The following is a 13,124-nucleotide window of genomic DNA, read 5'->3' as shown; positions in this document are numbered from 1 at the left end:
TTTGATTTATAAAATTGTGTAACGAGATTTATTTCAGTGATTTGCCCCTCGAGTTTGATAAGGAAAACTTTTCAATTTTTTTTGATAAAACGTCAGCAGAAATTGGTAAATATCGGTATTTTGGCCGAAAAATGCTCCTCTTATTATTGGGTTGCATTTTTGGTAAAAATTTCAACATATTTTGATCATTAAACTTTCATATGATGCAAGTTTTTTTTTATTAGAACCCAGTTTATGAGAACATTAGCCTGAAATTCGTCGAAAAATTAAGAACATCGTAAGATAAGAACATGCCTAGCCTCGGATTGGAAAAAAATGACAAGAAACAAATTTTTTTTTTCTTTTCAAGCAGTTTTAACCGAACTTAGGGATGGATATGAGCCCTCCGAATCAGTACTGCTCAGAATGCATTCGGGATGGGTCCTACCCACGAAGGAGTAGGAATCACGGCGCTGATAGAAACTGCAACTTGAGAGACGCGAGCTGCCAAGCCATGACGTATAACATGACACTCGAACAACACTGGGAAAGCGATGCTCGAGGCGATGCTCACGCGAGGCCGAACCTTATGAGTGTCACGGCACGTCACAATGTCTGTCTAAACTACCCACACTCTTGTATCAGAGTAATGGTACCCTCACATGGCATGGGTTGACCCGGGCGAAGGTAAATTCACTTGTCAAGTGAATCGTAGAAACACGGTGGGTATCGATCTCTGGCCTCCAGGCGGTGGTCAAGGATGATAACCACTTTACCACTACGCCTTTGGGATGGATTTTCAAAAATCGAGAGTCAAATATTGTCCAAATTTTACCAATTTTAAGTGTTCTTTACTTTGCATGATATTGTCGATTTAGAGTAGTCTGAAAAATTAAGAACGTATTTACGAACATTTTAGGCTGAAAATTGCTAATAAAAGAATAAGCACATCCAGGCTTAGCCAAATTTTAGATGTTCTAATAAAAAAACGTGTATTCAATTTTTTAGCTTTATTACGTCATTGTACATTAATTATTATGACTTCAAAACCAGTTTTGCCCTAATTTCTCAAAAAGAAAAAACAAATTTATTATTATTATAACAGCTGATTCTGAAACGCTTCATTTGACAACCATCTAAGGTCCAACCTCGTCTCTGTGTATTTTTGATTCATTTTCTATTTATGATTTATTTTTCGATTTATTTTTTATTTATGATTTATTTCTGATTTATTTTTGAATTATTTTTTATTTATCTCTAATTTATGAATAGGAGTAATTTCATATGGAAAATTTTTTTAAAATTGTAACAAACAGATAATCAAAATCTGTCAAAAAATTAAAAAAAGTTGAAAAGTCAATTTTTTTTCGAAAGATTTTTTATTTATTTTTGATTTATTTCTGATTTATTGATTTGATTTTTAAGATACCCCTGCCTCACAGGCCCACTTGGACCACAATTGAAACGCCCTAGAATTTCAACATCACTAGGAAGTTGACTTTGATTTCATCCCTAATGGTTGAAAATTGCACTCCAAAACCATTTTCAATCTTGGAACAATATAATTTCCATCCCTATTAAGATTTCAATTGGAATTTTTATCCCCACTGAGGAAAAGGTTCCACCGGGGCTGCGAGACAGGGGTTTACTAAGGCCTCGACTAAGCAATGCTTCAGTTTTTTCAAGATTTGAGCCTGGATATGCATATAAAAAGAACTTAGAAGAAGAAGATAGAAGGTTGACTTGAGCTTATTGGGAGGTAAAAGCATGGGATGTAAAAAGTATCGAAAAGTATCTAAAAACTAAACAAATTTTTGTATTTTGGACAGGATCCTGTTTGTTTTAGGGTGAAAAAAAAGAGAGTATTTGAGAAATAAACGATATTCAAGTTATGACAAAACCACAAAAACATCACCTTTAAGCTACGGGGACACGGAAACAATTTTTATGCGATTGCAACAAAAACATGTTTCACCGTGTCCCCACGTTAAATTTCCTTAATCGGCAACTTTTTTCGCTCAAAGTTCGATTTGAATTTCATTTTTGTTTCTGCAACAAAATTTTCATGTTGCAATAGAGAATTATACAAAAACCCTCGTGTCCCCTCACCTTGAGAAGATTTTTTGCAACATTTTTTTATTTTACCCAATCAAAGTGGTTCATACAACTCAAAACAAATTATGACATAATCTTCCCATTTTTAACACGCAAGACATGAGTTCAAAATGGTGGAGTTGCTTTGATTTCATTTTTATGATTTTGTTTCGGGTGCTAGGCCTATACGACACGGTGTAAAATTTTATTGCGATTGCGACAATTTGTTTTTGTTGCGATTGCACAAAAATTGTTTCCGTGTCCCCTTAGCTTTACTTTCTTTGAATTGCAGGAATAGTACCTTTGTACTGTACTTTGAGCATTACCAGTGAAAAACCTTTTTTCGCTTGAGATTTTTCAAACCAACCGCTGCGATGGAGTGACGGTGAGATAAGGAAGACGATGAGAGAAGTATAAAGCCTGGAGCTGTTTAAAGAGAAGTATTGCTATTCATAAATTAATTTTTTTTTTCAAACAGACAATGTGCACAGAGTGTACTACCATATATGGTGCTACAAAGCTATACGCTTGAGAAAGAGTAAAGATAAATATAATATACGAACAAACAAATTGATGTTGTAGTGAGTTGAAAATTCTGAGAATTAATCTAATTTTTATTTCTGTAAAGTACCTTCTTTATTGAAAAGTCTATAAAAGCACTAATACCCGTGTTGTTGTTATGAGAAGTTGAATGTGTTTTTTTTCATACTCTTACTTTTACAACAAGAGAGACGATCGATAATTTTAAGGCAGAAAAACAAAGTCCAGCGCCGTTTATTGAAATATGGCATCGCCTGGTAAGCCATTCCTTTTAGTATCTCCTAAAGATCCTTAAGATGCGTAGCATCTCGTAAAAAATAAACCTGGGAAAAAAGTATTCTCACTAATTTAACACCAAATTTCAAGTTTTTAAGCTTAAGGGACAAAAATAAGAAATTTTACTTTTTCGTATGTTATATGTTCTTATATAGCTTGTTCTTATAAAACAACGGTTCCAGTCTATACTCTTCACTTGCTTAGGTACAGCCAGTCTGGAAAAAAAAGTAAGCTTGCCGGTATTTTCTTAGGAAATTTGTACCTTCTCTGGGAATTTGTACTACCTACTAAAATAAACCTTAATTTAAAGAAAAAGTGTACGTACTTAGAAAGCAAGCACTTTTTATAAATTTAATTAATCTACTTTGATCTAGCGAGATCTAACTTTTGCAGATTCTCTAATCAATTTTTAAAACCCGGGGGGGGGGTTACCTAAGCAAACGGAGGGTACAGGTATGTGCCACCCTTAAGGGTCTGTTTTTAGGATCTTCAAAATCCCACTACGGGTCGTAGAAATCACATAAACCAGTCCCCCTAAAGATTGTAAAAACAGCTCAAATTGCATATCGTTACCCTCAAAAGCCTAAATTTCTATAAAATAGTCACTCTAAGAGTCACAGAACTCACAAACATTCGGTTTTTTTCTACATTTAAGTCCCTCTAAGGATCCGTTTTGGTCCCTATAAAGACCCGTCCAGTTTTGGTACATACCCGTCCTGCCGCAAACCTAGTCCCCCCACAGGTTTTAAAACTTGTTTAACTAGATGCAAGCTTGAGAAAGACTAAATTAGTGGTTATTTAGTAGGGGGAGCTTTGTTCGTTTTTTTGAGGTCACTCGATTGTTTTGGTCAAAGCACTTGTTATACATTTTTGGAAAGCTAAGGGGTAGGGGAATCAAAATAACTTAGGTTCCAATTTTTTTTTTTGGACACTTTGGTGTAATTTTCGGACAAATACATATGGCGGTCTCAGGCAAAAATCATAAAGTCAAAAGTTAATGAAAATTTTAGCTTGAGAAAACGGAGACCTGTTGTATATTTTTGTAAAGGTCTCAAAAATTAAGATTAGAGATATACGGCGGTGTATTTATGGGCGAACACAAATGTTTAAAAAAAGACTTTTTATGTAGATTTTTCAATCGCAAATAAAATTATTTTAGCATTCGAATTTCGCAAAACAAAGTACATATTTGAAGTTTCCATTTCCAGTTTTTTTATGTATATATGATCAAGGTAATTATTAAAACATAATTACTAATTTGTACCCTGAGTATCAGAGGTTAAGTTTTCAAAGAATATATGAGGCCCCCCCCCAGCGGACAATCAATTCACGCAATCACGCAATCTTTTTTCGAAATTCACGCATTCACGCAAAGTTTCCTCGAGTTTCACGCAATAACCCGATTTTCAGAAAATCGGGAAGTTTTTCGGGAAAAATCGGGGAAACATTGAAAAATTGGGAAAACTGTACACAATCGGTGGAACAAAATAAAGATTCACGTATTCACGCACAAAATAGCTCGGATTCACGCATTCACGCAATCAAAAAGTCAATTTTCACGTTCACGCAAGTTTTTTCAATTTTCACGCATTCACGCAACCGAAAATGCCCATTCACGCATTCACGCTAACCGCTGGGGGGCCCCATATATTAACCTCTGAAGACCAATAAAATAAATTTTATCGCGCATGTGTCAATCTAATCATTGTAGAAAGAATCAAAGATGAAGAGCAAATATTGCCATATTAATGTCTAGCAGACTGTATAAGTATGCAGTTTACAATTTACAAATTCCCCAGAAACCTCCAAGTGTAATTGACATCAGTTTCTTTCAAAAGAAATCTTCTACATGATTCCCAAATGTATAACAGTAATTACTAAACTATTAATTACAGTAATGTTACTTACGAAATAATAGACAGACTTTATATTATGATTCTCTATCACTGACTCTTTTTGAAAAGCATTAATGATATATTTGAGCTGTGTGTTCAACGACGGGAATAAAAATATCAACTTTGAATCTCATCCAAGATCTTGGATGGTCGTCATGGTTACTTTTCTCTGCGTAGATTGCGCACTGAATAGAATCTCGATTGGTCGGGACCAATGAAGTATAATCCCGAAGGGCTACAAGTCAATCTCCTTGGTAGGATTTGAAGGCAACAAATCCTACCAAAGTTGCGCGGCCTTGAGCGGGTCGCCTGGTTTTTACACAAATGACAGATTGAAACTAAAATTTACCGTTAAATTTCGAAAAAAATATCAATCGTAAACAAAACATTTTTCTGTCGTCAAAAATGCGGCGCATTTTTTAAGGCTTCACTTTTTCTTGCCTGAAAAAGGTTAGAGATTGAACTCTAGCCCTTCGGGCTTTAAACTCAATGGTCGGTACAGGTAAATATATGATTTTGGCCTGTGTTTTTTACAGTCACTAATTTGTGGAAAAATGCAAGAATTCTCCAATTTTTATATGAATTCTTGAATTGCATGAGTAATCTTTCTAATTGGGCATTGAAAATTTGACATTATCTTAAACCCATGTTTTGTAATGTGTTTTCAATAATTTGCATAGAAAAGTCTTAATAGATGAGAAGTTTTGGCACTCAAAGTTCACTAAAATTCCATTTTTCTACTGACGTAAGCCTTTATAGAGTGAATTCCATTGTTTGGAGCCGATAAAACCTTTGCGAATTGTTAAAATTCTTATTATATACTACCTTTACACTACTTTTTGTTGAAAGCGAAATTTTCAGAGAGACTTTGATATTATCCATGCAATAACGATTTAACCCTATTTGGGCCGGGCCTTTTTGAAGAATAATAATCCGGGGGGACTAATCACCCTCCCCCCTCTGTAAAATCTCTCAAAATGGTTGAATCAATATGAAACTTGGTAGGATTATACATATCAATAAAATGTTTCAATTAATACAAAAAAATTCGTCACGTGACTAATTTTTTTAATGACGTCAGCACTTTCGTTTTCAATTTATGATAATTTTGTTCAAAATATGCTAAATCTTTGAAGTATTATATATCCTGATGTAGAAGAGATTATTTAATTCTGTTTTGATATTCTAGTAGCCAAATGAATTCCCCACTAACAATTTTCAATCAGATTTGGAAAATTTTCAAATCTAAAGCCCCTATGGGGCGCAAAAATCTCCAAAATTATTTGTTTTGATTTTTACGCGTTATTTTGAAATTATGACGTCATTAGAACAAATTATTTCTGGAAATGGTTTTTCTTGCCAATACAAAACTACTGTCAAAATTTCATAGCATTACTATAAAAAGAAATATCTTAATTTGAAATTTGCAATAAAGTACAGGATTTTGTACCGAAAAAAATCAGGTCAAATTTTAATTTGCTTACGTCAGCATTATTTGATGTTTGAAAAAAAATATTTTTGTGAGGAAATGAGCCAAAATAAAAGTTAGGAATTGTCCTAAAATTTTAAGACCACATCACAATCCCTTAAAAAGCTATTGAAAAAAAAGTTGTAGGGGGAATTTTTAGCCCCCCCCCCCGGCCTAAATAGGGTTAAAGGTAATTCGGTAGCATTTCGTTGCTGATAATATTTTACAGACCAATTTTCAAGATCTCTTTTTAACGTAACGAGCAAAAAATGTTAGAACTATAGAACTATAGAGTTAAATGGGGGGCGTACGGTTTTCGGAATTGCGGAAATCAACCCTTTTTTCTTCAATATTTTGGAAATCAGGAAAAATTCCTTCGGTATTTTGGAATTCTGAAATTGTATTGGTATCGGAAATCCATGAATTTTTGCTTCGAAATCTCGGTATTATAAAGTTTTTATCCTTTTCGGAATTCATACATGAAAAATCAAATTTGACGAAAAATTAGTGAAAACGAAATTTTAGCCAGAAAGAGAGAAAAACTCAAAGAATCAGCTCTTAGATACACCGTGGTAAAAACTAGGCAAAAACTGGACAAAACAGCTGTTTCTGGCTGAAAAACATTGTTTTTAAGGATGCACAGGTAACTTTAACCAGCAAATATAGTACTATACCAAATTTGAGGTATAGCATCAGTATCACCAGAATCGCAAAGAATCCTTCGCTTTTTCAGGTTTCCTATTCTCAAGGGGGGGGTGGTGTTTTCCACCAGCCTTGCATAACTTTTTATCTAGAGAAGCTATGGACTTGAAACTTGACAGAAATGTTTTCTACCATATATAGAATTCATAGAAAAAAATTTGGGTTGATGACGTCATCATAAAGGTGATGACGTCATCAAAAAGTTTCACACTTATCGCTGACCAGTGAAAAAGTATCATTCAATAAAATAGCAATTAAAGTTAAACGAATGGAGATTTTTCAATTCTGTTTTGAATTTCTAAAAGCAAAGACGAATATCTCTAAGATTTTTGCCGGTTTTTGACTTACTAATAAAATTGACGTTTAAAATCCATGCAGAAGATGAGTAAATTTTTTTCAAAAAACAATGACGTCATTTTTGATGACGTTATCAGTTTTTCAAAAGTTATGCTAAATTTAAGATTTTGTGATTTTGCAGAGTTTTAGCTGGATTTTATGATTATGCCTGCACAAAAAAGTCATAAAACCTAATCTGGTCGGTTTATAATTATAAAATTTAGTATACATGCTGCTAATAAAATTATATTAAAAGTCAGAAACTTTGAGAGTGTTAAAAAAATTTTCAGTGAGCTATTAGCAAAAGAGTGCCAGCCTGGTGGAAAACACCTCCTGATAAAAATAGGGTTAAGGGGTGGTACAGGAAAAGCCTCCCCCTAGCTTTGAACGGTCCCTAAAAGCCTAGTATGGAATAAGGTTAACAGGAAACGTACTAATTCCGACCGAGGTTTATTGAATAATTTGGAGTAAGTAGGTACAGTATGTGGCCCCCAAAACATCGATCAGATTTAAAATTTCTCCCAAATCTAGAGGAAAAGAGGTTTTACAAAAATTTTTGCTGCATGAAAAACTTAAACATCTATACTTTATTTCCCAGAAGTTCTTTTTCAAAATTTTCAATTTCAACAATATTTTTCAATCGCTTAAAGATAGAGCTTTTTTCTAATGGCCCCCAAAACGGAGGTTTGCAATTTTAGCGATTTCTCGAGATATCTTTAAGATATTAATACAAAATTTTGACCATAGTTTGGAAATGTGATTTAGAGGGTTTTAGGCATAAATTAGTTTGATAAAATTTTTACAGTATACCCCTGGTTGTCAAAACGCGGGTTTGGGCCCACCAAAACGTAGGTGTAGTTGAAATCGAAATTCGCCAAAATTAGTTCCCGCCAAAATCAAATATTTTGCTCACTCGCCAAATTAAGTTCCCGCCAAAATTAAATTTTTTGTTTCCTTGCCTGAATAACTCCTGAAAATCATCAAAATTGCTCAAAATAAGGCAAAGTAAAACAGATTTACGCTGTCATTCGCCAAAATTAGTTCCCGCCAAAATTAAAAGATTTTACGATTTTTGCTGCCCGCCAAAATAAGTTCCCTTAAGGTAAGCCCAGTGGTAATAGGATGAGAAACGATGAACATATTTGTGTTAATGTCTTAATCAAATTTCTGAAAATCAATCTCTTTTGAAAATAGTTCCATTCATGTATAGAATATGCTGTAAAAACTTTAGAAAGACGGCTTAACTGAAACTGAAAATATTAAGCTTTAAAGGTATTTTTCTCCTATGTTTTTCAAAAAAAATGACAGAATCTGCTGTTTTTGCTGATTCAGCGAAAAATTTTATATATAATGTCAATTTTTTGTAATAAACTATTAACTCAAGCTGATAGGAATGGAATTTTTGCTGTTTCTCATATTTAGAATTTTTCGATTTTATCAATGCTGAATCTAGGGTCCTAAAATACTGGTTGACCTTTCAGATGCTATATCTTTTACCTATCCTCTAAAGTCACAGATGTATGTATCTGCATCTTCTGAAAGGCATTACGTGTAGAAAGGTTCCTATACCCCATTTTCATAACTTATTTTCACTATACAAGGAGCTAGAGTGAGTTATATGCAAATTTATATAATTTTGGTGTTGAAATATTTCCTTCAGACACAAATATGTTATTTTGAAGATGTCTCAAACCATCAAAAGCATGCTCATTTTTATGTATAACCATCATTCTTTCAAAATAAACAAAAATTGTCTACTTCTGATAAACCTACAGGTCAGAATCCTCATTTTAATGACGATCTACACGTTTTGGGGGCTGTCTCCGTTTTGGGGCCCATTTACTGTAAGTAATTCAAACAATTAATCATTACAAATTTTGTTATAGCTTACGAGCCGAAACCAGCTGGCGTAGAAATTTCAAAAGAAACATTGCACAGCTTGATGCAGTTTCATGAAGCTGACAAAAGATGGTGTGAAAAAAGCCAAGTTTTAATCGACAAATTGAACAAGACGTCTGCATTTTTTCCTGGTATTCCACTGAGATTACGTGGTAGCTGCAAAGATGGAACTGCTTTAGCGCGTTGGTTCAAAAACAAAGGTGATAAATTATTGGAGTGGGATGTCATGTATGAAATTGGTGAGATTTATTGCCATTGTCGTGGTTATGTTGAAAGTGACCCGTTGCCCTCTGACTGCAAGGAGTATGTTTATCTAAAAACCTTTTCTTCGAAGGGAAATGGTGGCTGTATCTTAAAACCACGAGACCCTTTCAAAAATACCCTCAATGGCAAAAACATCAATGGGCAATATCTTTCTTGCCCTGAAGTTAAGATGGATTTCATGAATGAGCTTCAAAAATACTTCAATGATTCTTCTTTTACAAATGTTCTACGTCAGGAATTTATAGAGAAATTCAAAGGCGACACATCGGTTCACGTGGGTAATTTACACCAAGATGGAGTGTCAATCACCTTTGATGTTAATGGTGCTTATAAGGATGATGATGGGAAAAAGCATGCTTGTGTCTTTTCTTGTGATAATATCGCATCTGTGTTCTGTAGTATTCACTGGCCAGAAGTTTACAAGCACTGGAATGACAAAGTTGCAACGCATCAATTGGAAGCCGGAAACGGTATTGTTACAGATGATGAAGCAGAAGACATCCAAAATGGAGGTTGCCATATCATACCTAAAGAAAATTCATTAGTTCATAATGGTGATCTCATGTGGCGTTGGTCAATGTCGAACGCTGAGGCATTGATCATTTCACATTTTTCAGAGCAACAAAAGTTGGCCTTTCTTATGGTGAAAAGTTATTACTACAAATTCTTATCAAACATTGGAGAAAATCGTAATGATATACCAAAGAAAAGACTATTGACTTCATTCTTTGTTAAGAATAGTATGCTTAATATTTTCAATCAGAAATGTAAACCAGCCGATCGACGCAAAAAAGATTACATCAAAGATGTTCCAGCGTTGGCACGTATAATATATCACTACATGTTAGAGAGACTGGAGAATAATTATTGCGAGCACTTCTTTCTCCATGATATCAACGTTCTTCGCGATTTGCATCCATATGTTAGAAGAGAAGCCATTTCTGTTATGCAACAAAATGAAATTGTTGTCCAAGCGATTAGAAATAAGAAAGAATATGATGACATAACGTCGATTTCCCTAAAGTTTGTTGATCCTTTTGGACCATTGGACCATGTAACTGACGACCTGGCCCGTCACGCAAACGAGATATACCAGTCCGTAAAAGAAGCTTTCAATCAAGCTGAAAAAGACAAAGAAACCCTATTTTCTTTTGCGTTCGAAGATGGTACTGTGTTGGAGATTTACAGAGATCAATTCCATATCGTCAATACTGATCAAAGTAAATATGACAAGTCAATAAGGTAATTGTCTTTTTTTACGAGCCAAGTTTCTTAGAATTTAGCGCGTTTTAATGAAACCAACAAGATTTATCATTTTATGGCGCAATTGCTTTTCACCAAATACAGGGTGTCCCGAGAAAAGTCCTGTGTCAGACCAGTTTTATAAGTAGAAAAGAATTGTTTGTGTATCACAAGATCTACATCTTATTATCTAATAATCTCGGTATATTTATAGGAAGATGAACTCACTTTGGAAAGATACTATCAAACCCCTTCACATAGGAAACCATTCCATTCCAGAGATCATTAACAGCGTTACACAACAAGGTCAAATCTCACCATCTGAATCAGATGATCTAGTCCGCAATTTATTGGGTCCACTAAAAGAAGCCAGTATGGTTGAACTTAGTGTTGGAGTCCAAATATTCCGAAATTCAAATCCCGATTTATTGGAAAATCCATTTTTTCAAGCTCGAATTCCGATTCCGTTTGGTGAAATAGTGGATATTCGCACCCCTGGTACCGATGACGTGATCAAGGAGAGTATTTTTCAAGATTTTTCAAAAGATTTTTTGAAGCTACTTTAACGAATCCGAATAGCAGGGGATAAAACTCCCACTGCACAGTTAACTCTTTGTAATTCGATGAACCTCCATAATTCGAATTTCTCTGTAAATTCGAACTAAAACAGTGGCCTCCTCAGATGGAAAGCCCTTTAAAGTTACCTTTATAATCCGAATCTTTCTCTAATTAGAAGAAAATCATTGGCCCCTTGAAGATCGAATTAGAGAGAGTCAACTGCAATATCTGATTTCTACAGGCTACTTTGCTCAATTCTGAAAACACAAGGGTGAATCTGAACTCGAATCTGAAGGTCTGAAAATTGTTAAAATTCTTGCTCTGGAAGTCAAAGAAATCAAAGTCATAATTACAAACATTATTGTTTTTATAATGCTTAACATAATACATATATCATTAAAATAAAGATTTCATTTTCAATTATAACTCCTCAAGCTTTGACGTGTGAAGATTTCTAATCCGGCTAATTTATTCTTCATTCACTTTGGGCGAATTGGCAATTACAAAAAAAGATTAAATTGAACGCAAATTAATTTTGACTATCAATTTGTATTGTACTGTATTGTATTTGACCATTTGGAAATGAATTTTCGACTAATTAGGATGACCATAAACTTTCGTGGAAGAAAATTTCATAAATCTAACTTTTCAAAGTATATTGTGATTGAACTTTTGTTATTTTTTTCAGATTATTACTAATTTTAAATCAGATTTTGATTTTAAATCTATTGACCAAAAATATACCTAAAAATTACTTTTTTAAGTGGTTTAAGAGAAAATATTAGGATATGACGATCATGGGTAGGTTTTAAAAAAGTATACAGTAGTTCTGGGAGAAAAAACTTCCGTGAAGTATTATATTATAGAGTCTACATTTGGGATTCCATAGTTTAACTCTCCGGAAGCGAAACACTTACGCCAATTAATTTTGTAGAGTATAACTTTCTTTATCCCCGATTCTTATGTAATACACGTTTTTTTTTTATAAGGAACACGTTTATAAGGAACTCGATGCATTATTAGATTTTGTTGCCTAATTCCATGATGGTGATATTCTTACGATATTCTTAATTTTTTGGTCATTTTCATCATGGACATTCTTATAAAGTGTATTCTTATAAAAAGAAAAGCGTGTAGCCTCTTTTCCAAGAATTTTCCGACCAGACAATTATTTCACCCCTAGGACTAAATCTCTTTTGAGAGCATAAACTTTCACAATGACTTAGATAAACTTTTGTCTTTTGATTTATGAAGCTTTTAAACAGCCAAAAAAGGTACCTGAAAGTTAGGCTGTGGAGACGGATTGTAAGAATTGCTGTCACTCCTAAGTGTGTAACAGTAAACCACTCATTGATAGTTTTCGATTTTCGATTTTCTGTGCGGCTCCATTCTACTTTTGAGTGCGCGTTTAATAAAATCAGAATAATTCTTTCATTAAGCTAAAAAGTTAGAAGTCTTGCATATTTTCGCAAAAAAAACAAAACTCATAAGAGTCGCGAAAGTTTCTGCTCGTAGAAGCTTGTATGACTAAAGTATATTCATAATTCATATGTAACTTTTTGTTAACGATTTTAATAGCTTATTGTCATAGATGCATGACGGTAAAATCTTTTTTATTCAAAAGCACATACGCATTTTGTAAGAATTTTTGAAGAGTTTGAATATTCTTAACTTTTTGAGTTGTTTTAGCTTTAAAAATGATTTTAGAGTTGTTCTTGTTTTAATCATTTTGTGAGTATTTTTGTGTGATTCCCTGAGAAATTGGGTGTCTTAGAGTCTACGAATTCGCCTAATACTACAGAATACATAGTCATTCGTTAGAGTTGTTTATACTGTAGATTTAAAAACATTAAAAAAAGTCAAAGTCCTTT

At 33.7% G+C, this 13,124-nt stretch overlaps 1 protein-coding gene across 1 annotated transcript; it reads left to right on the top strand.

Annotated features, from left to right (window-relative positions):
* The first annotated feature begins 2,682 nt into the window (after window positions 1-2,682).
* LOC136801581 (uncharacterized) lies at window positions 2,683-11,508 on the top strand. The gene is made up of 3 exons (XM_067058215.1): window positions 2,683-2,870; window positions 9,177-10,695; window positions 10,910-11,508. The coding sequence occupies exons 1-3, from the start codon at window positions 2,858-2,860 to the stop codon at window positions 11,259-11,261; spliced, it is 1,884 nt and encodes a 627-aa protein (XP_066914316.1). The 5' UTR covers window positions 2,683-2,857; the 3' UTR covers window positions 11,262-11,508.
* Window positions 11,509-13,124: the final 1,616 nt, after the last annotated feature.

The sequence above is a fragment of the Clytia hemisphaerica genome, unplaced genomic scaffold (assembly GCF_902728285.1).
Source record: "Clytia hemisphaerica strain Z4C2 unplaced genomic scaffold, Clytia hemisphaerica genome assembly, whole genome shotgun sequence".
Lineage (NCBI taxonomy): Eukaryota > Metazoa > Cnidaria > Hydrozoa > Leptothecata > Clytiidae > Clytia > Clytia hemisphaerica.
This window is presented reverse-complemented; position numbering and strand designations above follow the sequence as displayed.